At 39.0% G+C, this 26,086-nt stretch overlaps 1 protein-coding gene across 1 annotated transcript in view; it reads left to right on the forward strand.

Moving 5' to 3' along the window:
* Positions 1-24,044, forward strand: part of KCND2 (potassium voltage-gated channel subfamily D member 2) — a 273,143-nt gene extending 249,099 nt beyond the window's left edge. Inside the window, exons 3-7 of the mRNA XM_051632211.1 lie at positions 7,525-7,687; positions 16,481-16,579; positions 18,153-18,248; positions 21,866-22,113; positions 23,781-24,044. Of these exons, the coding sequence (XP_051488171.1) occupies positions 7,525-7,687; positions 16,481-16,579; positions 18,153-18,248; positions 21,866-22,113; positions 23,781-23,958 (784 nt within the window). The 3' untranslated portion in view covers positions 23,959-24,044. The remainder of the gene's footprint in view (positions 1-7,524; positions 7,688-16,480; positions 16,580-18,152; positions 18,249-21,865; positions 22,114-23,780) is intronic.
* Positions 24,045-26,086: the final 2,042 nt, after the last annotated feature.

The raw sequence follows: 26,086 nt of genomic DNA on the forward strand, positions 1-26,086 counted from the left end.
CCTGCCAAATACATGGCAAACCTCTCACCAGGTAACCATCTCCATCACAGATGTCAGTGCTGGAAGCCTCAGTTCTGAGGTATTCCATAATGGGCCGTGACGTTACAGCATTAAAAAAAAAAAAAAAAACCAACACCAAAAATGGCCAAAAAGAGTTTTGGAAGCATAAGACAGTTCCTGCCACAGTGTGCAGAGACCCTTAGCGGTGATGATCACAGCCTCAGTGTTACCTTTCAGCAGGAGAGGGCTCAGGCACTGGTGGGGACCACGCAAGGTAAGGGCATCTGTACTTGCTGCCGGACCTGCTACCAGGTGAAAAGCTGTGCAAAGCTTCATTTGCCTGCAAACCCTGAAAAAGGCTCATTTTCCCCTATGAGTGTGAGTGATGGCCAGTGCATTGTGAGAACCACCATGATTTAGGTAATACTAGGAAAGGCAGCCTGCCATTTTTGCATCAAGAACAGGTTTTTCTGCTATGCTGCTTTTCTTATTCATAAGGTGTCTGATCCATTCAGAAATATTCCTTTTTACCTAAAAACAAACGTGCTTATTTTTGCCTCTGAAATCTGGGGAAAAACAACAACAAAAATGCCACTTCAGGAGTATGTCTTTGTGACTGTAATGCAGCTGTTACAACTCAGCTGAGCTGTAGCTCTGGTATTTTAAATACCCCCCGTACAACATGAACCAGACATCATACACCTGTGATGCTTTGCAGCAGCTCAGGAACAGTTAGGATATTAGCTTTTCCTATGGAGTGAGGGAGAGATGACCAAAAAAAAAAAAAAAAAAAGTTTACCTTTTTGAATTTAATATTTTATGATAATAAAAACAAAAGGAATTTATTTATCTGGATCTCTGTCTTGATTGCAAGAAGACAGGAATATTTTCTTGGGCAAGTCTTCTAACTTTTTAATGCAAAAGTTCCTTGCTTTTGACCTGTGAATACTAAAGCCCACCTTTACAAATCTATTCAAGCTTCTTGTATGCAAGCCCTGGTTCACATTAAAAAAAAAAAAAAAAAAAAAATATATATATATATATCCATGAATTTTATTAAAAGTTTTGATTTCAGAAACTGCTAACGCAGCCAGGTGCAGGGGCAATTGTTTGAATCTCTTGCACTGCAAGCTGAAAAGCTCAGGGAGCTCTGCCACTCTTGAGAAGCAGATGTGGTTTTCATCATTCATGAGCAATGATTCTGGCCAGCACTTGGAGGAACATTTGTGGACCCCAGAGGGGACGACGTCCATCACTGCTGAGCAGAAGAGAGGGCTGTTGCAACAGAAGGCCCTTTGCAGCAGCAAAAGCAGCAGGGAAGATTACTTGCAATTCTACACAGAATCTCCTTAGGCTGGACTAAAATTTGGAATAATCCATGCAATCTTCCACATCTCACACTAACAGCAATATTTTGTATTATTAGAAAGTAGTTTTCCAAAACCATTAGACTATTTTAAGACCTAGGTAAGGCTGCAGATTCATCATGATTACTGTTGGTGTCAGGGAGGCTGGGATTTGCTTCCTTTGCCTTCCAGTCCATGCCTGAATGGGGGGCTGGCTGCCTAAAGGCATGGGCACACAGGCACCTGGATATTTTTCCCTATGAGTCTCACCAGAGCAGCCTCTGGGGCTCTGTCTGCAGCTCCTGGGGAACAGGCAATGGCCATTAACTGAGAGGGGAAGGAAGAGGGCAGATCCATCGCCACCCCACCCCAGTGGGAAGAGCACCAACCCTGCCCAGAGCAAGCAAGCAAGCTGGAGGATGGGAGGGTAGACCTTGTCCTGGAAAGGCAGGACACTATTTTGCTAATCTACTCCAGCACAAAAAGCTTGAACTTCACCTTCATGACATGCTAAATCCTCTGGGAAACGTGGTTTGTCTCCCACATATGAAAAAAATGTGCTTTGCTGGCTTCTACAAAAATGGTTCCGTTTCCATGAATTTCATACTGGGGTTTTTTTTGTTCTTTGGTCACAAATTCCCTTGCTTTTAAAATACATATTACCAAGTTAATTTTAATGACTTACTCTTTGTTTTACCACTCCGTTGCTTCCTGACATGTTTTGTATGCTTGAAAGCACAAATGTTACCAGCTTTTCTTTTTAGCAGACGACAGACTTCAATCAATTTAACATTTTTTTTTTAAAGAATGTAAATGAATTCGAAGGAGGTGGAAGAGGGCACATACCTTTGTAACACGCATTTCAAAACGGTTTTTTTAATATGCATTTATTTTTAATGCCGTTTATGCCCTCTCGTGTCAGAAAATGTTACTGCAGTTGGGTTGTGGGGTTTTTTTAAATATTGACAATTTTTTCATTAACTGTATCTTCACTATCAGCCTAAATTATTTGATCTTTGTGAAAATAAGTCCTGGATTTATTCCTACTATATCTGTCCTACAATTTCATAGTTTTGATGTAGAGGTCACCCAGGGGCATGTTTCTATAGAAAGTAGTCTATTCCACACATGAATCGCTTACCTGTCAAACACACAAAAAAATATTGCTAAATTACAATTTCTGTAATTACTTCTCCTCCAATGCACACTTACTTTTTGCTTGAAAAAGAATACTTTTGTGTTCAAACAAACAGAAGTTAAATAACTAGTGTTGTCCCTCATTTGTTAAGTTTATTTAAAAAAAAATACCTTCTCTGCTCACCTCCAGGAAAAATGGCCAAAGATTATGACTCGTTTCAATTATAATTCAGACATTTCACTTATAAATTATTCCTTCTTAGAGCCATCACAACCCAGTAGATTCAGGAATAAGATAAATAGCTGATGGTGGCAGTAGTACAACCTCTGTTGTCTGGGATTTCTTGAATTATGGGTATGCAACATCAGAGATATCCCTCTCCTCAGTTAGAAAAGCATTATTGCTTTGGCAGGTGAGACCTGATGTGGCAATAGTTAGGTTAGAGGTTGGGCATATGTAAACCCAAATTCATTCCTGTTTCCTGAGCTCCTACAACTGCTCAGCCTTTTGTATGTGATCCAAGCTGCATTTCAGACCCCCAAATCTGTTATGCAAAGCACTAAGAAATCATGTCCTTGTTACTCAGATCAGTACTGTGAAAGTTGCAGTATTTGCAAAATAAAGGAATCCACTGGCTTGCTGTCTTCCCTTGCAGTAAGGAGTCAAATATACAAAAGTGGTCTGTCACCTGTCCAATAAAAACAACCCAGACAAAGATACGTGCATTTAAATCCATCCATCCTGTACAATGTCTCTTAGTGAACAGACATCCACGGAGCGCAAGCAATAGCACGTGTCTGACCTGTCTGGACTACATCTAGTGAAACCCAGGAGTTAGTTTGATCGTAGAATCATAGAATGATTTGAGTTGGAAGGGATCTTAAAGGTCATCCAGTTCCAACACCCCTGCATGAGCAGGGACACCTTCCACTAGATCAGGTTGCTCAGAGCCCCATCCAACCCAGCCTGGAGCACTTCCGGGGATGAGGCTTCCCTGGCCAACTTGTTCCAGTGTCTCACCACCCTCACACTAAAGAATTTCTTCCTAATGTCTAACCTGAATCTCCCCTCTCCCAGTTTTAATCCATTACCCCTTGTCCTCTCACTACATGCTCTTGTAAAAAGCCCCTCCCCAGCTTTCTTGTAGGACCCCTTGAGATACTGGAAGGCCACTATCAAGTCCCTCCACAGCCTTCTCTTCTCCAGGCTGAACAACCCCAACTTTCTCAGCCTGTCCTCACAGGAGAGGTGCTCCAGCCCTCGGATCATCTTCATGGCCCTTCTCTGGACTTTTCCCAGGAGCTCCATGTCCTTCTTGAGGGCTTCAGAATTGGACACAGTACTCCAGGTGGGGTCTCATCAGAGCCAAGTAAAAGAGAAGAAACAATCATGTGTTTTCTGACTTGTGATTTGATAGAACTTGATTGACACAACTAGTTTGTCATGACCTTTCCCTTCTCACTTTGTCTAATGAAGTAGAATGCTCCTGATAACAGGGATCAGTATAACATTTTTCTTCATTCATCCTAAGCATACAATATTGAGATGACACTTTTGACATGACAAAAATTAGATTGTCAGTACGAATCAGAAATGCCCAAAAACTGACTTGAGCTTTGGCCGCAATAATAGACATATGTGGAACAGTCTATGTACAAAGTTATGAAAAGACTGCAACTAGGAGAAAAAGCACAGAAAGGAGAATATGCCTGCAGTTATAGTCTGAAAAGCAGTGAGACAAGCAGGGTAGCACTAGATAAAACCTTAAAATAGTTTCCTTTTGAAAAGTGACTCTGTGAAAATTGCTTAATAATATTCCTTATTTGTTGCCTCCATGACTGAAGAGATCAGATTTTCTGCAAAATTTAGAGTTTGTTTTAGAGATCAAGTATAAATTTCCACTTTGAAATATAAGCACCACAAAACCACCCTGCCATCTGAAAATTGAGTTATATTCTCTCTTAGTTTAGACTTTCCAAGGAATAAAGCAACTACTGGTGGGGCAAAGGAAGAAATATTCCCTTTGTTTTGTGTCACCCACTTCTGTTGGTAGCATCCAGTGATTTATGAGGTACAAATAAAGGTAATTTTTAATCCAACAGGAGGAACTTGATTAACAATTCTGGTCATGCCTACACTAGACTAAAATCTGTGTCACTGTCCCAAAGGAGAGCAAGGCTAACCAGGGCAAATGTAGTAAAAACTCTTTTGTCACAAACATGAACAATTATGTTTTTCACCCTGTGCAGGAAGGCTAATTCCTTGGAAATCATTTCTTCTGACTGTAATTTTATTTCAACATCTCCAACACAGTGTTTATCAACAGGAGAAAAACTAATTATGTAAGAGTTATTAATGATATGTAAGATATTATCAGCACTAAACAAGGGACAAACAACATTACATTTGGAAAATATCACTATATTACAATTTATTCAAGCTGAAATAGAAAAATAATTTTTAATGCTATTTTTAAATAAGCAGTATATCCATCTATCTGTCATTTGGCCCAGACGGTAGAAAAAAATTGTAAAATACCTTCATGTATCAAAAAAATCCTAGTTTTTCTATTTCACTGCATAACACTGAAATACTGTGAAAAGGCATCTCCTTATGTCAGTGGGAAAGTCCACACATAAATACTGAAATGTTAGAGATGGATCAGCTAATAGTTCCTGTCATCGCTCCTAAAGCATTGGTCTGTACTTGATTCACATAATTATAATGTCACATTATCAACAGGATGAACTATATCCCTGAGCAACTTCAAACCAAATTAATTACAGCCAGCAATGCCTTCTGCCCACAGCAGCCACTGGTGGCAATGTGAGCTTATGAAGGTTCAGCAATTTAACATTTCAAGTGATAGGCATCTAAATACAGGCTTAGGAATCTAATATAAGGGATCTGTTCCAGTACTACTGAGAATGTGTAAAATTTTGTACTTCAAGAACTGGTTGTGTCAGATATATGTGTAAATATATATTGTCTTTTAAATAACTTTCTGTCAATACACTTTTATTCAATTTAAGAAAATACTTGGATTGTATCTAAAAGGATGAAGTAAAATAGTGGCAAATACTGTAAACCAGCAATGACTATCAGGGATTTGATCCTAGGACTTCTGCCCTAAGCTGACAACCCTGGCCCCATGCCCAATGCTCTCTTCATCGCCCTGCCTGAAAAAAGCTGGGGTTAGTTAGGTGTCGGGGATCCCATTTGTCAAAGGGACCTTGAAAGGTCTTTTATCCACTTCCCTGCTCAAAGGAAAGAACAGCTGGGCATGCATCATTCCTGACAGCCAATCGTGGGCTCTGGCTTTAGGAAGATAAGTACCAAAAATGCATATGTAGTGAGGTGTGAATGTTGATGTGAAGAAAATCATGACTCTATTTCTAGTATTTTTCCAGTTTTATGTATCTCGTAATTAAGACCAACTATATTAATAATTTAGAAGATGGATTCCATTACATAATGTATTCTTATCCAATCTTGCATGTCACAAAACCAGAAACTAATAGCATCCAAGTTCTGAGCAGGTGGGGGGTTTATTAGTAGAAATATTCATTTTTTATATTTTTTTTTCCTGTGAATATTTTACACTTGGGCATGCTTTGCAAAGCAGCTAAACATTTGTTTTACACAACGTAATCGTTGTCATAGTTTAAGACTTGGTCATCTATACTACAGCTGCCTGGATGACAACTTATGTGAATATTTAAATGAAACACTTTCTACACTTACAAAATGCAAACCATCCATCTTCACCTACAAAGCAATACATATTCTCCCTTTGACATACGCTGAGCTCTCATTGCTAGAAAGTGTTCTCTAACCCCATACAGATTCTCCTTCATCTGTTATCCTCAACCTTTTATCCTCTTCTCATGATTAGGTGCACTATTGGGACCATATCACTTGAAGATTCCTCCCATCTTCCCTATTTTTTTTTTCCAATTCCTGATGAACAGACAGGTTTTGGTTTCCAGATAGCATTTTACAATGCCCCTCCTTGCAGTTTTATTTCTTACCTTTTCTTGTATCAGGGAATGTGCTATCTCCCAGCTCACAAGCATGCTAAACTCACATGCTACAATCAATGTCTAATAATATCTTGAAATCCAGTAAAGTTAAAAACGGAATGGTATTTGAAAGTAATTTATCTCTATTAAACTCTGTAGCATGTAATTACATAGTTGTCCTACAGAGTATGGTAGTCCAGAGAGTGCAAAGAACTGGTATGTCTTAATAAGCTGTCACTGGAGTGCCTCTACATACTTCAGGAGCACTGTGTTCTTAGTTGTGGGACAAAATAAAGAAAGGTGGTAGCCCAAATAATTCTGAGCACTGCCAGGATTTGCAGTCAGAATTTGTTTGATTTCTTGCTCTTGGCTTGAGTTTCTCCTGCTTGCTTTCAGTTAGACCATATAAGGAGGTTTGGAGGTCAGCTAGTCCAGCCTCCCACTCAAAGGAGGCCTTTCAACAGCAGTAGGTTAGGTCAGCCATGCTATTGCTGAAAATCTCCAGGGATAGAAAGTCCACAATCTCCTGGGCAATCTGTTCCAAAATGTGCTGCCTTCCAAAATGAAAGTACTGTATCAACTTAAGTGAGACAACAGATTCTTTAGGCTGCCATCTAACTTACCAAGTGGCCTCCCTAGGATCTTGATGATGGAAAGTGATGAGTTTTTCTAATAAGCAAACAGAGAAAGGGCTTTATTTCAAGACTGATTTTTCTTTTCTTTAGCAAAGTCATTCTCTCTCCATTGCAATGGAGGCAGCCTGGGAAGACTACAGCAGGCAAAACATAGATGCCGACAGATTGATGGACAGGATACCCAAAATGGCTTCAAATTAAAACCACATGTGCACAACACTGGGCATGCTGTATATGTATGCATATGTGGGTGAGGTATTATTTGTATGCAGTGAGTGTTATTTGCAAGAGAAATAAAATCTATTGTGCAATTAATTAGTCTTGAAGTTCAATACATAGAAGAGATTTTGTCTTTACTAAGCGTTTTGTTTTCTTTAACCCAGATACGGTGACATGGTGCCAAAGACAATAGCTGGCAAGATTTTTGGTTCAATATGCTCCCTGAGTGGGGTCTTGGTCATTGCTCTTCCAGTTCCTGTAATTGTCTCCAACTTCAGCCGTATCTACCACCAGAATCAACGAGCAGACAAGCGCAGAGCACAAAAGGTGAGCTCCTGTTTTTTTTCTCCTTTTGTTGTTAACCAATAGATAAAATACAACTTTCTATAGGCTGTGCATCCTCAAAGTGAGTATTTCTTAGCAATAGAAGTACTATTTGTATGTGCTACATGCCTACCCCATGTCCTATAAGTAAAAACGGTTTTATTTTTAGGGGTTGGGGCAAAGGAACAAAAGAAAACCACAACCAAAACCAGTTCATTCATCTTTTCTGTCAAAATTTACAGATATCCTATTGTGGTAATTCATCCTGCTTGTTAGACTAGACCTGGTATTTTCAGGAATTATCTGCAGTCCTACCCACTGAAGATTTTTCTGTGTTTCTCAGGTAGACTTTCTTTCCACCACAGTCCTCTGAGAAGAAAACACAACCAAAGAAACCTAATCATTATTTCTAACATCTATCCTAAGAGCTTGCTTCACTGATCCATGTATTTAATTCCCAGGTTCATTCTCTGCAGAATCTTATTATTGGGGAACTTGACTTCTCAGCTTTACTTTGCTTAAAAGGCTTCAGAAACAGCTTTAATTGGAAAAGCTGAAAGCAAAAGTTTGTTTTTCCAGCTTCCTTGATTTGCTGATTCTCTCACTAGAACAGCAACTAGCTCTACAACAAGACAGTTTCCCTCCCTGACCCATATAGGCAAGGTCGGGAGCCAAGAGGAACTATTTACCAGGTCACATGCAGCCAAGCCTGGACAGTCACCATCATCTACACATTACTGCCAATGTACCAGGCCCAATCCACTTCACCCAAGGCTGTGATGCTAAGCAGCTCAGATGGCATCTATGAGTACCTGAAGCCCTGACAAGGAAGCTGAGCTGTATTACCTTCTGCTCCTCAGCTGATGGCAGTCAGAAGCTCTGGATACAATATTGTCAAGGCTGAGGTGTCACCACTTGGGTTTTTTATCGCCCTATGGCCTCTCATCAGGTTCTAGGTCTCCAGTGATCCAGGGAGAGCAGGATCCCTGCCCACAGAGGTGTGCAGGCAGGCCATGGCTAGGACCTACATACACAGATCAGGGAACACAGGCAGCTTCAGGCTGCATCTCCCTCATGTAGACAACAGCACCAGGTTTAAAGATACAAAATGTTTGTGTGTTTGTCTCTGGCCACCTTTTTGGCTGATTTCTTCATAAAAAGGAAGTAAATGTATGCAGTGATACCATTCCCAGAATATCTTAAAATCAGAAGAAACATGACCAAGTATGAAGAGGTTCATGGCCAAGAAAGCCAGTCATAGGCCCAGGCTGAAAATCCTTTAACGGCCACATCTTTGAGAATTATTTCAGATGAGGAAAATGGACGTAAGAGAAACCAGGCATATCACAGAAATGTCTGATCTTTTTAGAAACCTGATTCCAAATACAGGCTCCTTCAGTGATCGAAATTCCACACCTTTTACCTGTCTACTAATTCCACTCACCTCTTTGCATGCCATTTTGTCCCATGTGCTAGTTCCAGCTGTGCATTCGCCTCTCCCACAGCTGTAATATACAGAGAACACACCACATCTACACTGTGTTGTTTTTGTTATGAACTTTTTCACTTCTGTTTGTGTAACAGCAGCAGACCGAGAAAGAACAGTATCAGCCTGAACCTATGGCTTCATTACAGGGCCTCTGAACATTGCACCAGTCATGGGTAACAGATCTGCTTGATCCCAGCAATCAGTGTGCCTGTTCGGAGCTTTCATAATAACTGCAGACACAACCAGCCTTAGTTCAGATAGAAACTGTGTCCTACTGCATGTCATGAAACAGAATTTTCTGTGCCTGCTTTACCCTTGTCAGTAAAAAAGAAATGGGCACTAGAAAACACCTTGCAAAAATTAGATTGGCAGACTGGCTGCTGTTCCTCAGAATCTCTTCATTAATAGAAACTGCTTGAGATAAAAACTGCCTTTTTCTCTTTGCAAAACAGTGAGTTCATTGTATGTTCCAAACAGGAATATGAAGTGATGAATGGCAGTCCTGCCAAGTGTCTTTTCCTCTGCTCCCCAGAACAATGCCAACAGTAAGGATGAGAGATTGCCTTTGACAATGTTTATGCCTTTCTTGCTTTGGAGAAAATGGTTTTGAGGTCTGATTAACTTAGCACTAGATGGGTGTTTCATCGATGTCTCCTATTGCAAAGCTAATATCTCTCAATCTAAAATGACTGAGATGTTGAATTGAATATTGTTCTTACAAACTGAAAAAAAAAAATAAATCAACTAAAAGCATTTCTTTGATATGGTATAGTCCATATTGAGCTATGAAGTACAGCCTTGCATTTCACAGAAGGGTTCTACTGCATTTTATAAGAATATTCAAACAAAAAGGTCACATTATTGAAGTCTGAAATTCCTTCTTCATTCAACACAACAGAAGTTTTACACATTTTCTAAAATGTGTTTCCCAAGGCACCAATCTATTCTCTAAGGCTGAAGAGCATAAGCTTGAAAGAAGATGCTGTTTCATGGAGCACAGCATGAAATCCTGCAGGCGATGGTACCTCCTGCTGGCAACAACAGCTTCCATCTGATAGAGAGTTGTATATTTCAGTTGAGCAAATTGCCTTATCAATATCTTATACAGAAGCTGAATCAAGGTAGTCTTCAGAAATGGCAAAACATTTGGCCTGGAAAGAAACTTAAGAGAAAGTTCTCCATTGAGGAGCTGAAATCTAGTCCCAGGAGCACTGGCAATTTTAAACAGAAAAATGTTGTCATTTATATTAAGTTTGTTCATGAGCCATGTGACCATAATTATATGTGTTTACTGTGTTTTGCACAGTCATTCAAGATTAGACAATTCCATTAGTTTCTTTTTGCCAAAAAGATGTTACACATTAATACTCAGGAGAAGATGGAAGAGTGAAATTTATTTGTATACCATCTCATTTTAAATGCATTTTAAAGAAAACTCTTGCTTCCAATCATGGAAATACATTGTTGCAAAAGAGACCTCAATCTAAACAAAACAAAACAAAACAAAGAGAGGAAAATGAAGCATAAAGGAGCATCATCTTTGCTTATCAGAACATTTTCTTCTATCACATAATAAGGTCCAAGGATCTGACCTATCTTGTACATAAGTAAATAATCCAAAATATATATTGGAATTTAAGGCAAAACTAATTATGCCCTGTAGTCTTGCCATGCCTTTTCCTGAAGTAGATTTATCACTACTGAGACAGTTTTGAAGAATCCTATTTGTGGAGCTTTTCTCATCTAGTGACAACTTATAAAGACCAAGGTATTTTGCCCATCAGTACCTTCAGGTGGCAATGTTAATGACAGATGTGTTGTAACTAGTCCATGTATAAAGAAGAGAAAAGGAAGGGAAAGGGAAAGGAAAGAATGGGGGGAAAAAAAAAAAAAAAAAGTTTAGATAAGATTGGATATAATTTCTTATTCCATATGGGATAGGTATCAAGGCTTAAGACACATTTAGACCCTCACAGTGTCATATTTACTGGATGACTACCAGCACAGGGAAGGGAAAGTGGAAAGCATAGCTACCCCCTTGGAACAGGTGTCTACTGCATCCCAACATACTGAGGCAGCTCTTACAAAGCAAAAATCCTCCCTAGCTCAAATGAAGCATTACTTGCTGGATGCTTTCCCTGTTTTCCATATATCTATTTTTCTGCATCTTTTGAAGGCAAGAGCCTTGTATCCTCTTAACCTAAGCCCTAACTGTGGGTCCATCTGCCCGTTATTGTTCATTAATTGAGCCTTAATTTTGATTGTTCAAGCACTTTCTCTCTAGAGTGACTGTGCATGGTGCTTCAACAAAACACCCAAGCACCTATAATCTCCAAAACCTACTTCATGCATAAAAATCAACCTGCAACTTTCATGTGAATATGGTCTTCTAGCTTTACAGAGAAAAATACATCCTGAAGATTGGCTTGGGTTTATTATTTATTGATTATACATGATGTATGTATCTGTCAAGTTATGAATAATTAGTTACTAGATAAATATAAATAGCTCTAGGATAAAAAGCAACAACTGCTTAACAGCACCTGGCAGTCTAGAGCTGAGCATTTGCAGTAGGAAGCCTGCTAGCCATTATTACTTCTTTAAATTAAGTAAGCTATTAATCTCAGTGGGTTGCAGAAACATAACTAGAATAATCTACCCAAGATTTTTCAGTTTAGCACAAAAGCATCTAAAACTTGTGTTTACTGAACAATAATAAGAATAGATTGTGAAAGCAAGGCATGACAGCAAATACTTGAACCTTATTTCATTCCATATCCATTAATGTACAAAGTAAGCAGCATTTTCTTTTCTGCTGCACGCTGACATCCTATAAATTATTGTCAGCTAATCTGAAGTCAGTTATTTGCAATTACTGAAAATTAGAAAATCAGAGCATGAAATGTGGGTCTGATTTTTCACTTGAAAGCAAACATACAGGATGTATTATGAAAGACCAAATAAAAAATGATGTAGACAAGAATGTTACTATTTTTTGGGCTATTTTGGCTATTACTCTAGAAGCCACAGTGTTGAGGTTTAACCCCAGGGGGCAGCTAAGCACCACCCAACTGCTTCCTCACTTCTCCCCAGCAGGATGTAGAGGAGAGTCAGAAGGGTAAAAGTGCGAAAAGGAACCAAAACCAAGAAAAAAAATAAAGCAAAATAATTGCTCACAACCAACAAAATTATTCCCTTGCTCTGTCCTATAGCGAGGGCAGCTCTGGCCAGTCTCCACCCCAATCTAGTTTTATTGCTGAGCATGACACAATATGGTGTGGAATATCCCCTTGGTCAGTTGGGATCAGCTGTCTTGGCTGTGTCCTCCCCAACTTCTTGTGCATCCCCAGCCTGCTCGCTGGTGGAGTGAGAAGCAGAAAAGGCCTCGATGCTGTGTAAGCACTGCTCAGCAGTAGCTCAAACATCCTCATATTGTCAACACTGTTTTCATCACAAAGCCCCATACCAGCTACTATGAAGAAATTTAACAGTATCCAAACCAAAATCAGCACACAGAATGATGGTGAAGGAGTCCTTATATTTTAGTCATATAAGATCATTAAAAATTGATAAATACTAGGTAATTAATTAGTATATTTTGAGCTTTGATAGTAAGATAATTGCATAGTCTGGAAAGCAGCAGAAGAGGTGCAATAGGAGCTGTACAAGTACTACATAACCTAGGCTACCTAGGCTTCTTGTGTAGGAAAATGACAAGAGGCTTTTGCCAAAAATTATTGCCAGTACTGCAGTAAGACCAACCCTAAAGTGTTCCTGATAAAATCTCTCTCTTAACACAGCTGAATAGCTGAGGACATCCTGAGTGTTAAAAGCTGGATACTGTAAATACCCCACAGTGCTACATTTAGCAGTATTTAAAGCCTTGTGAAAATAGATGTTTATATTTCTAAAACTGACAGAGCTAGCTGTTGTTGAATAACTTTGTAAGGCTTCTATAAATGCAGCCATAGATGAGGATCCACCTCTAAGTTCTATAATTTGAAGCTAAAATAAAGCTTGATGCATTCAAAAGAGAAGTTCAGTGCAAATACAAGGGATGAGCTAAGAATTAAAGCTGATCATCAGCTTCTTTAGGAAGCTTCAGACAAGATGATTAGGGTGGAGTATGATCAGAATAAATGAAATAAATTTATTACTTCAGCTACATTAGTTTTGTTCTAGACAGTATAAAAATTACCAGAATCAGAGCTCCACATTCAATGGCTAACAGGGAAAACCTCACAGTAAAGAAGACAACCTACTGCAGGAGAACTTAATCCTTTTTTTTTTTTTTTTCCCTAGGTATTCCATGAAAGGGGAGCTAGGAAGGGCTTTGCAGTAGCCAGAGGGGCATTTATCACTCCTCTTCTGTTGTACGTGACAGAGAATGCAGTTCAGAGGCTAAAAGAAAATACAATCCTTCTGTAATCACAGTTTTCCTGATGTCAGCACATAATTTTGCTGTCCTTCATGGGAATTCAACCCCCAGCACAACCCTTAAAATCCTGTAACAGACATGAGCTTTTAATGATTTCTTGGTAGGACATGTGAGGAGTCACTAGACTACTCATGCTACAGGCTCTGATATAAATCAGGCAGAAGCACTGAAAAGAAATCCTATCACTTTAACAGATTTGTAAACACCTCCAGTTTCAGGAGTGTTTTTGTAAGCTGAAGTATAAGCATGAAAGCCACAATATCTGGTTCCTGTCTTAGTAAGAGATTTATTGTCTTCTCTTTGTTAAATGGTGTAAATTCAAGTGATCGGAATGAGTCTCAGCTAGAAAGATGTAAGCTATTCCTGTCCACGTCACAAAAGCTTTCTAAGACACAATAAATTCATATTAGCAAAGCAATTTGAAATCTTCACATTGCAAGTACAACCTTAGGACTGTATGTGTTGTAGCATATTGACATATTAAGATACTCTGATGAACTGCTATATTTTTTATATTTCTTTATTAAATGGTGCTGCACCATAATTATTGCTTCAATCACTGAAAGAGAAAATGAATATGCATGCTAAAAGGTAAAGCCTAAATAAGGTATGCAAAATGTTTCTTCATTAAATCTAATTAATTTTCCTGTATAAGGAGCACTCTGAAAAGTACCACAGCTAAAACACTTGTGACTGAAATAACTTATTTATGGGGCTCCATGTTGCACTCTGCAAAGGCATCTCTAAAGCATTTCAAACTCCAAAGGCTGAACAGCAGAGCTGAGAGACCTTTAATATATTTATGAACATAACCCAGTGCACATGTCCCAGCCCATGACTCCTCAGTGCTGCAGGTAAATCTCTTCCCCCAGCCTTCAGCCCATCGTGCTGGTGTTGCATCTCAACAGCTGCAGGCTTTCTGCCTGCCCAAGAGATTTTTAATTGCCAGCCCTGAGTATTCAGCCCTCACCACATCCTTGGCCTGGGATGTGCCACCAAGTAACCTGTGTGAGCCCGGAGGGTTGGAGTTGTTGATGGTTTGCCCCACTGGTGGGCTCCTGAGGACCCCAGGCCAGCCTGGCACGTTGCCCCTTTGCGTGGCTCACTGCAGCATGCTGGGCTGCCCGGGGCTGCTCAGCCATGGTGCTTTGTGAAAAAGCCCTGACTGGACATGCCCAGTCCAGCCTCTGGGGACCTGCTCAGGGTGACCTAGTGTGGGGCTGCAGGTGTCCTTTCAATGTTAGCAGGAGAAAAGGGGAGGTAGGAATTCACCTGTTCAGAAGCACTGTGGGGGTGATCCGGGCACTTCACTCCTTACTGCTACAATGAAGTGCATTAACAGCACTGCTGGAAAGGCTGCGCCCTCCGAGGAAGGTGCCTAACCCATGTGTTATTCTAAAATGGCCAATATATCACAAAATCAGGAAAAAGACTCTCATATGAGCTTTTTGACTCAGTGACACACACATGAACAGCATTTCTTTATTTTATTTCAGAACAATTGAAAGATAATAAATACATGATAGAGAACCTCAGCCAGATCCCAGCCATGTTTGCTGTTAGCTGTCATGAATTTCTTGGCTCACTCTTGAGAAGATCTTCTGTGAGTTTCAGGCTGTGAGAGCAAAGCAATGTGCTGTTGAGTCATACTTTATAGTCAATTAATTATTAATCATGCCAGAGAGATCTGGCGGCTGAAGTGACCAGGCTGCTTCCCTAAGTGTTCAGAGATTCTCAATTATTTCATGCTGACTTTTGCTGCCACAAAAATTGGGGAGAAGGAGAGGAAAATGTTCCCTCTATTTTCTGAAAATATCAACTGGCTAATTATCAGATTAGAAAACCCTAATAATCTATCAGTCAGTTTTTCAAATTCTTTACTGTGTCTCCTTCTCTGCTTCAGCAGGCATTCAGCTCCAGATGCTGCTTGGCACTTGGCTTTCAGAATCAGAAACCTATGCATGAAGATAACCTCAGCCTCCCTCTTACACATGTAAACAACCACAAAAATTAAGGAACAAGGATGCCACCCTATGAATCCCATAAAATCTTCTGTTTTCTGTATTATTGGCTGAGAGGGTCTTTTCTTCATGCTTTCCCCTAATGTTGGCTTCTAACTGCTGTACAAATATCAGTGTGTCCTTCACTCATGATCCACCATTCATCCCACTCTGGGATGAAAGTCACCTTCACATGCAATGAAGCTCACCTGAGAAATGTCAGACCTCTCTCAGCAATTTGGCACCTGTCGTCTCTGAAAAATCAGATTATAAACAGATTTTGACCAATGATGACAATTATTAAGTCTGATTATTCCAATAGACATGAAGAGGTAAAATGTCTTTTAAAAGGCCTGGCAAGCATTCAGGAACTTACCTGGGACACAGCATAAAGAACACTCTCACATTCTGCTACTCTAATAAACCAGAAGGCTCCGAGAAACCAGCTTACAGCAGTTGCACTATGACATTTTTTCTGAACCATTTATTCCCCCTTAAATAGATTTTCATTGCAGGAGCAGTTGAGATGGATGCCCATGTTCCTGCCCCATAAGTCATAAGGACTGACACAGTTGCAGCAATGCAAAAAAAAAAAAAAAATGAGACACTTCTGCTGATCTGTCTAATCCCTTCTCCACAATCATTGTTCTTATTAGCTGATGCACGCGAACAAATAAAAACTTCTGCCATCTGCATTTTAAATGGGAAGATGCTTATGATTTGCTCCACCTGGATTACAGATGCTATGCAGCCTTTCAGTGGTTGTGATACTGGTATTCCTAAGCAGCTGATTCCAATTAGCAGTTTTAGATGAACAGAATAATGGATACGAGTACAAGTAACATTCTTCCTTTTGTCTGTTTAAACAGAAAGCCAGACTTGCTCGAATTCGTGCAGCAAAGAGTGGGAGTGCTAATGCCTACATGCAGAGCAAACGAAATGGCTTACTGAGTAACCAGCTGCAGCAGGTAATGCTTTTATATCTTCCACCTCCAGAGAAGCAGTTAATGACAGCCCCGAAATGGCTAATTCTGTTTATCACCAGGGCAAGTCAACTTGGGTGTTTAGGTAATGTTACCTTTAGAGGTAGATTAAGGAAGGAGAAACTGGATAATTACTATTATTAAAGGAAGCTTATGAGAGTCAATTATGAGACATTGGAAGACGAGGGAAATGGCCAGATAGAAATGCAGGATTCAAATATAACCCACATTTTTAAGAGTTTGATCCCCTAGAAGACCTCATTAACAAAGTACAGTGTTTGCCTCTTATGAGGTGGGTTGGATTTGTCTCATTGGCTTTATACAAGTAGAATATGGGTGACAAAACCATCATCATTGAGGGAAAGAGGTAGCTCCAGGGCACCATTTGCAGAGAGTGTTGCAGAGTGGAAACTATTCCCTGGAAGTGCCTGCTTTGCTCTGAAGATAATCTTGGCACTGAAATCTAATGCTACCTGAAGCAAATTCCCCCCTTATCCCTGCTGAGGAAGCCAGGACCTGGAGCAGGAGCCTCGGGCAGCGGCCGGGACTGGGATCCACAGCAACCCACACTGTCAGAGACAGCGCCGTGGCTGCTCGGAGCTGTGGCCAACTGAGAAACAATGAAGACACAGTGTTTTTTAATCCCTGCCATTTTCTGGCATTTTGGCCATTCCCTGAGGGATACAGGAAGGCTTTCATTCCTCTATGCCCTTTCTGTTCAATACGTGTTTAAAAGCTGAAGGCTTTAACCTATAGCCAGAAGAGGAGGAATGGGCTGTCCGTCCATCTGTCCGGTCTAGCACAAAAGATGAGTAGCCAGAGCCCTCGCTTCCTCTCCTGCTTGAAAGAACTAAAATCTTTGAACTAAAAAGACACTAAATAGCTTAATTGCCATGCAGATTTAAAATAACCCAAAGTTAAATTGTAATCTTTCCTATTATCCCATTTCCTCCCCTATTTAGTTTTCTGCTTTCTAGTGAATAATTATGAAAGCAATTAATAAACAGTGGATTCTTTCTACTTAATACTTCATTTTGTGTCAGAAACATCTGCTATATGCTTTCCAAACTCAGCAGATTAGGATCACTGACATGAATTTTCATGTAAGCAGCAATACCACAAATTCTTTAGTGCTATGAAATTATCCCAGGAGGACAAATATGTTTAATTTCTTTCAAATGAGGCACATTCCCAGGGGGGGGGGGAAAAAAAAGTATTTTACTGTCACTTAAATTTATGATAATTTAAAGTATGCATTGATTCAACATTCAAAGCTTACATGTTGATTGCACTTGTAAATTGTAGTATTCTGTCTATGCATATAAAATATGGAAACATTTAAATGGAGGTAGAAGGGAAGGAAGGGAAGTATTTTTATTAAAAAAAAAAACAAAAAAGCAAAAGAGAACTCAGGTCCAAAATTATTTGGGTTATACCATGTAGATAAAGCATTGCAGCTATGCTACCATGTACAATCCAGATTAGTTCTGAACAAATATTTGGATAACAGCCCTCTTGTTCACAAATGAGAATAATACAGAGTTCTATGTATCAACAGTCCTCCAGTGAAGAAGAACAGGCCTTTGTTGGCAAAGCTGGCTCTGCCTTTGAAACACAGCACCACCACCTGCTTCACTGCCTGGAAAAAACTACGGTAAGAAAAAAGAACTGTGTTTTCCTGTGAATTCCAACACCAGCCTAGTTTTGAATGTTTTCAGTATTTCTTCTAATTAATAAGCCTTTATATGAAAGCAGTTAACTGGGAAGAAAAGCCATTTAATCCTATTTTAAGCCATTATACCCACTGTATATAAATAACAGAGTCCGGATGTGAGCCTCTTCTAGGGTGAAAGATACAGGCACCAGGGAAATGGTATCAGTACAGCTAAGCTGTATATGTGGCCTTCAGTATGCTTTTCATACACTCCACAATGTTTTCATTTGCACTTTTCTGCAGTACAGTTCATAAAACACAATTTGTAATTCTTACACATGCAATACTCAGTGCAATCAAAGCAAGTTTTAGCCTGAGCAAACACTGGGCTTTTGTACAGGAAGAGCTGCTGAGCGCCGACTCGGACATGAACGCGATTCTCACTGAAGTGGCTGTAAAAGAGGATCCCCAAGCATTCTCTTCTGAAACTTCAAGTGCTTAATCCAGATGCAGGTGCAAAGCTTGGAAGTCTTTTGGCTTCAGTTTAGATACTGAGATCCCTGTGGAAATCACTGATGTAATTCATAATAGCCCAAGTATGCTCATCTAGAGTTGAAACTCCCTATAAATCAAAAGGACTACTTATTATGTGCTCTCTATATTTTTCCCTGGTCAATACCAGAATAATTAAGCAGCCATAAAGGATAGCAAACTGCAGCAGAGTTATGATTCAGTAATAACCAAGTGCCATGTTTACTAATAGTGTATTCCTAGACAGGTAATGTCACAGAAATAACCCTAATCATACCTAATTTTACATTGTTTCCTGTGTTATAATTTCCTAGGGAAATTAAGAACATAATATTTATATTGAATTTAATATTTGTAGATTTGGTAAATTCACGTAGGACTAAAATTGCCTCTTTGTATACTTCGATATTTTTGCAGGGGGTTATATTGTCATGTAAAATTTACCTTATACTGTAGGAAAGTTGGTCAACGATTAAAATAACATTTACAAATTTATATCTAGTTTTATAAGTTCCAGTTGCATGTAAAAAATTATTTCTCTTTCAGTTTTGTATATACAGAAGAACTTTATACTATTTTGTCTTATCTTTATAGTCTAGTTTTAGATTTTCATTAAAAGACCAAGTAATGCTTCTGCTATATTCGATGGAGATCAAGGAGAAAGTCTTTCTGCTCTTTCTCAGAAAAAAAAAGAGATTAAGAAGTTTTCCCAGAACAGACCTTGCTAAATTAAAGAACGATGTATGTATATGTATAATTTAATGTTCTCCTTTCAACAGCATTTCTTTGTAAGTAGAATGGCCTAGTTCTAGATGTTACATGACTTAGATAGCAATGTGTCATCCCACAGATGCTTATGGCTCCTCCATTCTGACTTCTGGAGTATTCATTTTTATATAATGTGCTGTAGGACAGTATGGCTTGCTTCCTGTTCATACTATAATGTAGTTCTTTGCCAAGATTCAGGCTGGGTCTTTTGGAACATTTTTGAGACATTTTGTACTAGGATCTGATCATAGCAATCTGCCTTAAAAATTGTTCAACAGTGTAAAGTTACAAACATACTAAAAAACTCTAGCAGTAGCGACACATCTTGTCAAACTCTCAGAGAATTAATGGAAAAAAATTCTATTAATTTGATTTCTTGAAATTTTGGACCCTCAGCTTGTGGACTCAGGCAAGTTGCCGATTCCTGGTATAACATCAGGAGTGAGGTACATTCTTAGCCTTGCCTCATCCTTTGAAATATCATTTGGTATAAGCATCTGTTCAGATTATAGTAAGTGAAGGCACACTTTCTGGTTTTTAGCACTTTAAAGTCAATAGGATAAGATCTCTTCCACTCTAAAAATGCAGTGTGGCCAATGGTAGGGAAGTCTGTGAAGATTACTTTAATAAGGAAAATAATTGCACTGAAAGTTATATTTTACAGGCTAGTTTTAGCCAATTTGAGAACAGTTAATTAATAAGTATAATCAGATACATTAACTAAAGCCATTATATCATTTCAGAATGTTTCCAATCTATATTAAAAATTCACTCAATAACGCTCTTTAATGGACTCTAAAAATTGAATTGAGTTGGTTGTTCCATAAAAGTTATAGGAAGCACAAAATTACTTTTAATTGGAAAACTTGCAGAATTCTTGGCAAACGCACCGTAAGCTACTGAGCATAACCTAAAGTTGGCAATAAGGTAATTTTTCTCTCTGACTGTTACGTCCACTGCGTGATCATATCCAATACCTTGATTGTGACTGACCTGCGCCTTATAGAAGTCAATTTTCAAGCAAGTTCTTTCATTCCATACCACTTGCAATTGACATTCAGTAACACCACTCATGGAAATAAAAATATGCCTATAATGGCGTTTCCATTTGTAGCAAACACTTGGCTACAGTTGTTACTCTATTTACTCTGCTCACATATTTTGCATCAATGCTGTACTGTAGTTCTCCTGGAAAACATCAGCACCTTTCCAATTAGGGCATTGATCTTTCGAGGAAAAAATCATGTTTCTCATTCTAATACACAGAGAGGCAGCAGGCTAACAAATTTTAAGTGAATGAGTCTGAGCAGAGTGTAAAACAGCCCAGAAAATGCTCCCTAAGCCAGACTGATTCCAGTAGTAACTGGAAAGATGATTTTTGGAAAGAAGGCTTTCTTGCACTGCACGTGAACATAGTGTGATATCTGCCTAATTTGGGCTTCTAATTTAAAATTACAGTAAAAATTCCTTCTTCCCTCATACCTACCACTATTTCACACTTTTTCACACACAAAGATGATATGGAAATCACAGCTATGTGTGGAACACTCCCTAATCACTTGCTGTGTCCACATCAACCAGCCTTTGCTTGACTGTGGATGCAGCTCTATGACAGCCTTATCAGACCACTGTCTGCCCTCAGATTAAGCAAAGATTGCATGAATAAAGACTACCGTATTTAACTAAATCCTCAGTCTTCTAAACTGCTTTCAATACATCCATCTACAATAATTGGGAGCTTTTGATGCTTTTAAATAACTGTCTCATCTCCTCTAATATAAACTTCTGCTTAATTGAATCTTTTACATAGATGAATACCTCAAAACACATTTTTAGATCCTGATTTCTAACATGTAATTCAACAGGAAGCTTTATAAACTCACCTGGAAAATATTTATGATTTTTATTATAATTTGGTACAATAAATCTTCTTTATTTCCAAATGACATTTAGAGCATTTGCATAAGCACCACTTGCATTTTTATTAATAAACATAATCTCATATTTTGTGGCACTTCCTAGATTATACAGATATTAAAAATGCAAACCACGTTACAATCATGTGCTATTTTACAAAATAATTTGGATTAACTTTTTCTTAATTAGAACTCTGAGCCTTTTATTCCAGCATTTACATTTGTATTGGTATTCAGCCCAGGCTAATAAGGGCTAAACACTATAATCAAGACTAAACTGTCTAACTTTCCCAGTTTATTCAGTTGTGTCAATTGAAGCCCTTAAACAATCATGATGAGTATGTTCACTTTAATTATCCTTCTGTGTGTGCTTTGTCCCTTTGTTGGATTCCTCTGGGCTAGAACCACGAGTTTGTGGATGAGCAAGTCTATGAAGAGAGCTGTATGGAGGTTGCCACAGTCAACAGACCCCCCAGCCACAGCCCCTCTCTCTCGTCTCAACAAGGTGTTACCAGCACTTGCTGCTCACGAAGACATAAAAAGACTTACCGCATCCCAAACACCACCATCACCGGCAGCCGCCCTGGCAGCGTGCAAGAGCTCAGCACCATCCAGATCAGATGTGTGGAGAGGACGCCTCTGTCTAACAGGTACTCCACATGCACACCAAGAGCTGAAGCCCCTTTCTTCCATAGAAAAGGGAGGTAGAGGTGGTGTGGCCTCTGCAGGGAGGCTGTGAGGCTAGAGATGAAAGCCAAATAGTCATCCAAAACCAGACATTAATACTGAAGCATCCTACACTTATCTTCCTCCTTTCTATCCTTATTTACAGTACAGAATGTTTCCTCTACATCCGTTCCTGCCCTCTCATACCCTCCCCACCAGCTACAGTGTACTATTTCCAGCAAATAGCATCCAAAGACCCCAAATTAAATAGAGTACTAAGTATTATATGCCATGGACAAATAAATAACAAGAAAAAAACTGGCATTGGAAAAATGTGTAAATTTGCTATATGAGACGAGAAAGTGGGAAGAGAAAGAAAGGTCTGCCCCTGCTGTTTCTACCAGTTTGGTTCAGAAGGATAGGATAAATGAGACTTCTTGCACTTCCACAGAGCAGAGAAATAAAGCTGATTCCCAGAGTCCTACGTGTAATAGACATCTGAAAGACTCTTCTGAATAAAACATACAAAATGGATAAGAAAAATGTATTTCCTAGTTTGAGGAATTATTACAAAAGTGAGGAAAGTGCAGTTTAAGAGTCTGTAATTTACTGAAATTCTCTGTACTCTCACAAGTACACCATCTGGCCTTCGGGTATATCCAAACACCATCTCTTAAAACACAGCAAAGGTCTCAGGAGACTCAGAAGTGTTTTCAATTGAACTCAAATACGCCACCATTTAAAAAAGAAGCATTTTCAGCACTAGCTGCTACAGAACTTGTCTTGTTAAGTTACATTTTGAGTAGCTTGCTTTGTATACTTACTAGCTTTGGATTTCACTTCTATGAACAATCCAGCAGCTTGGAGCTACTGAAGTTTTTCAACTGTTGTGCAGTGAGACTTCCTGGCCAGCACAAAGCTCCAATCTGTCGTAGCTTTTCAGGAAGTACTCTGCCTTGACTCATCCTTTCTCTGTTAAAGGACTACAGATGATCTTTAAGGTTCCTTCCAACACAAACCTTTCTATGATTCTATTACTTTTCTGCACTGTACTTCTAGTCACAGATTATGTAAAAATATGAAGCATCAGCTTTGTGCTAGAAAAACAAGCCAAAAACATAAGCAAAAAATGCCAATCCTGCCTGAAAACAGTATGAGTTTTACAAGTTTCTGATGATGCTGAGGTACTGCAGCAACTCCATGAGCATGTTAACCTCCATTAGTGCATTATCACTGTATCTTACTCTTGAGGATATAAAATACCCAAAATGTTCTTAAATAAGCATGGCACGGAGGAATCGGTAAGAGACTGGGACTAGCCCTCCATTTCTACTTTCCTGCACAGCAAGACATGTGGCTGTGAGAAGTTTGCTCCCCAAGGAGCAGGTCAAATACTTCTCCTGCTCAGAAACACGTAGGTGATGAGCCCAGAAAACTTTTAGAAGTGCTGAAGTGGTGGGAAGGAAGTGAGAAAGGGGGCCTGTCTGCGGACACAGCCATGACCACCTGCTGCAGGGGCACAGAGTGGATGGGTGGAGATCTCTAGTGGGGCAGGATGGAGATAGCCAGCTGAGGGAATGGAATCAGGAGCACAAGAAGTTTGCAGTAACATGGACTTTATTTCTTCATGGATTTTTGTTTCTTCCTCCAGCCGTTCCAGCTTAAATGCCAAAGTGGAAGAGTGCGTTAAACTAAACTGTGAGCAGCCTTATGTCACCACAGCAATAATTAGCATCCCGACACCTCCCGTCACCACACCAGAAGGAGATGATAGGCCAGAGTCTCCCGAGTATTCAGGAGGAAACATTGTCAGAGTATCTGCTTTATAAAATAAGGAATTATTTATAAATTAGCATAAAGACCACATGCAAGCTGAGCTCAAGAAGTAAGAAATGAGTCGCGAGGAATGAGAGAGCTGATGAAGGCAATGCCCCTTGACGTGAGCACCAGTGGCCGTGGACCGAGAGATTCAGGAGAAACAAAACACTTTGTGGGTTTTGGTGTCGTAGCGTGTGAACCAAAAGGAGTTTCTTGCCCCTTGTTCGAACTGACACGGTGGGATCTTCTGTGACCATCCTGACTTACTATATGAGCACAATGAAATGTCCCCATTGATGCTTCTTCTTGAGAGCTCTTTTTAGAAAAAAAGAAAAACCACAAAACAAAAAATAGAAACAAACCTATGTTCCTGCCGAATACAAACCAACAAGAAACATTTTGATAAAGTGTCTTTTTTTTTTCCTGTTAATAAACGACAAACTTGTTGAGAAACTATCAAAAAATGAAAGAAAAAAATGCTCATATGAAATATGTTTGTACTGACTGAAAGAACTAAAACCATAATGCATGCTGAAATTATTTGGAGCTGTGTTCTCAGATTACTTTTGTTGTTTTTCAGGTTAGGCATGATAAAATATTACTGTAGAAAGGGGCATTTCCGTGCACTTACAACAAGCTGATTGTTAATGTTCCATGGTAGTTGTACAAATAACTTCCCTTTGAAAAATGCAGTATTTCTTATTCAAACACTCATTAGTGAACTAAAGGTGTTCAGTTAGTTCAATATTTACTATTGTTTATCTTGCTTCCTAGGTACTGTTACAACTGCAATAAGTCATCGTACACCTGTTGTATCAGGAATCAGGATTTCTTTTTCGTTTTCAAGGTATTTTACACAACTGCATCTACACTATAAACTTCTAATGGCAAACGTTTAGAATGTTACAGCCAAGCCGTGCACCACGACTGTGTTATTTAGTCATTGTTCTCTTTGTCCACTGTCCTCTATTTCTAGAACAGTTTGTTGTCCACTTCAACATTACTGTACTATTTGGGATTTCAAGGCTACTGATGAAACCTCTCATCCCACTGTACTCTCGCAGGATCAATCTGATTTTATTGAAATCACAACAAAGGTGGTTTTGGGATCAGCTAACACTTATCTCTAAACCTTCCTTGTTGACATTCTGCAGCATCCAGCATATTGGCTATGCTGGAAGACACCAAAGACACCCAGTAAAAAGACGGCTAAATTATTTTTCTAATAATCTGTAAACTTGCATCCTAAAATTTGTTTGAGAATTTATAATGTGTGAAGATACTTGACTACCTAAAACTACATATAGAATAATGGATTGAGTCCCAGAGCTATAAAAATTTAACTTCTTTCAATTGGAATTTAGCCACATGGGCAGGCCTAAAAGCTAATGTGAAGGCTCTAGTATTTAAGGGTTTTTTAAAAACACATTGATGTTAGCAGAAACCTTTCTAATAAAAAGTGTCATTTTTCTTCATGAGAATGCATTAGGAGATGTATCATAATACTTCCTATATACGTGACATACCATGCATCATATACATCAAATATACACGGGATATGTGCATATCATATCACTACATACATATATACATCAAAAACACTGGATCAGAAATATTTGCATGTCTGCAAAATAAAATGTGCATATAAATTAAAAGGCTCAGTGCAGTAGATACCATTACAATAAACGGTTAACACAGTTATTTAATAGTTTGAGTAGTGTATGTTTCAGTACAGTATTTGCTAGCACTCTACTGACCTGAAAAGAACATTACATTAAAAGAAAACACCCACTAAAAACTGAAACTTGCTGATGATACACTTTGTACTGCACACAAATACCGGTCTTTCTACCTGTCAATAGAGACTGAGAAGTAGATGATGGACTATCATACCACAGTGTATACACCAAAATACAACATCACATATTAGAATTAAACTGCAATTAAAAAGAGTCTATAATGTAATGCATTACACTCTTTTCTTACTGTTTACTTATTTGGAAGCTAACTTCCCACTTTTCTGCAAATCAGAATAATTTACTCATTGTAAACAGCTTCTACATTTCCTTCAAACCTCAGCAGAGAGCAGGAGTACAGGCTGTCCTCTGACCCACAGGACTGCTGCTTCTGAGGAACTCT

The sequence above is a fragment of the Apus apus genome, chromosome 1 (assembly GCF_020740795.1).
Source record: "Apus apus isolate bApuApu2 chromosome 1, bApuApu2.pri.cur, whole genome shotgun sequence".
NCBI lineage: Eukaryota > Metazoa > Chordata > Aves > Apodiformes > Apodidae > Apus > Apus apus.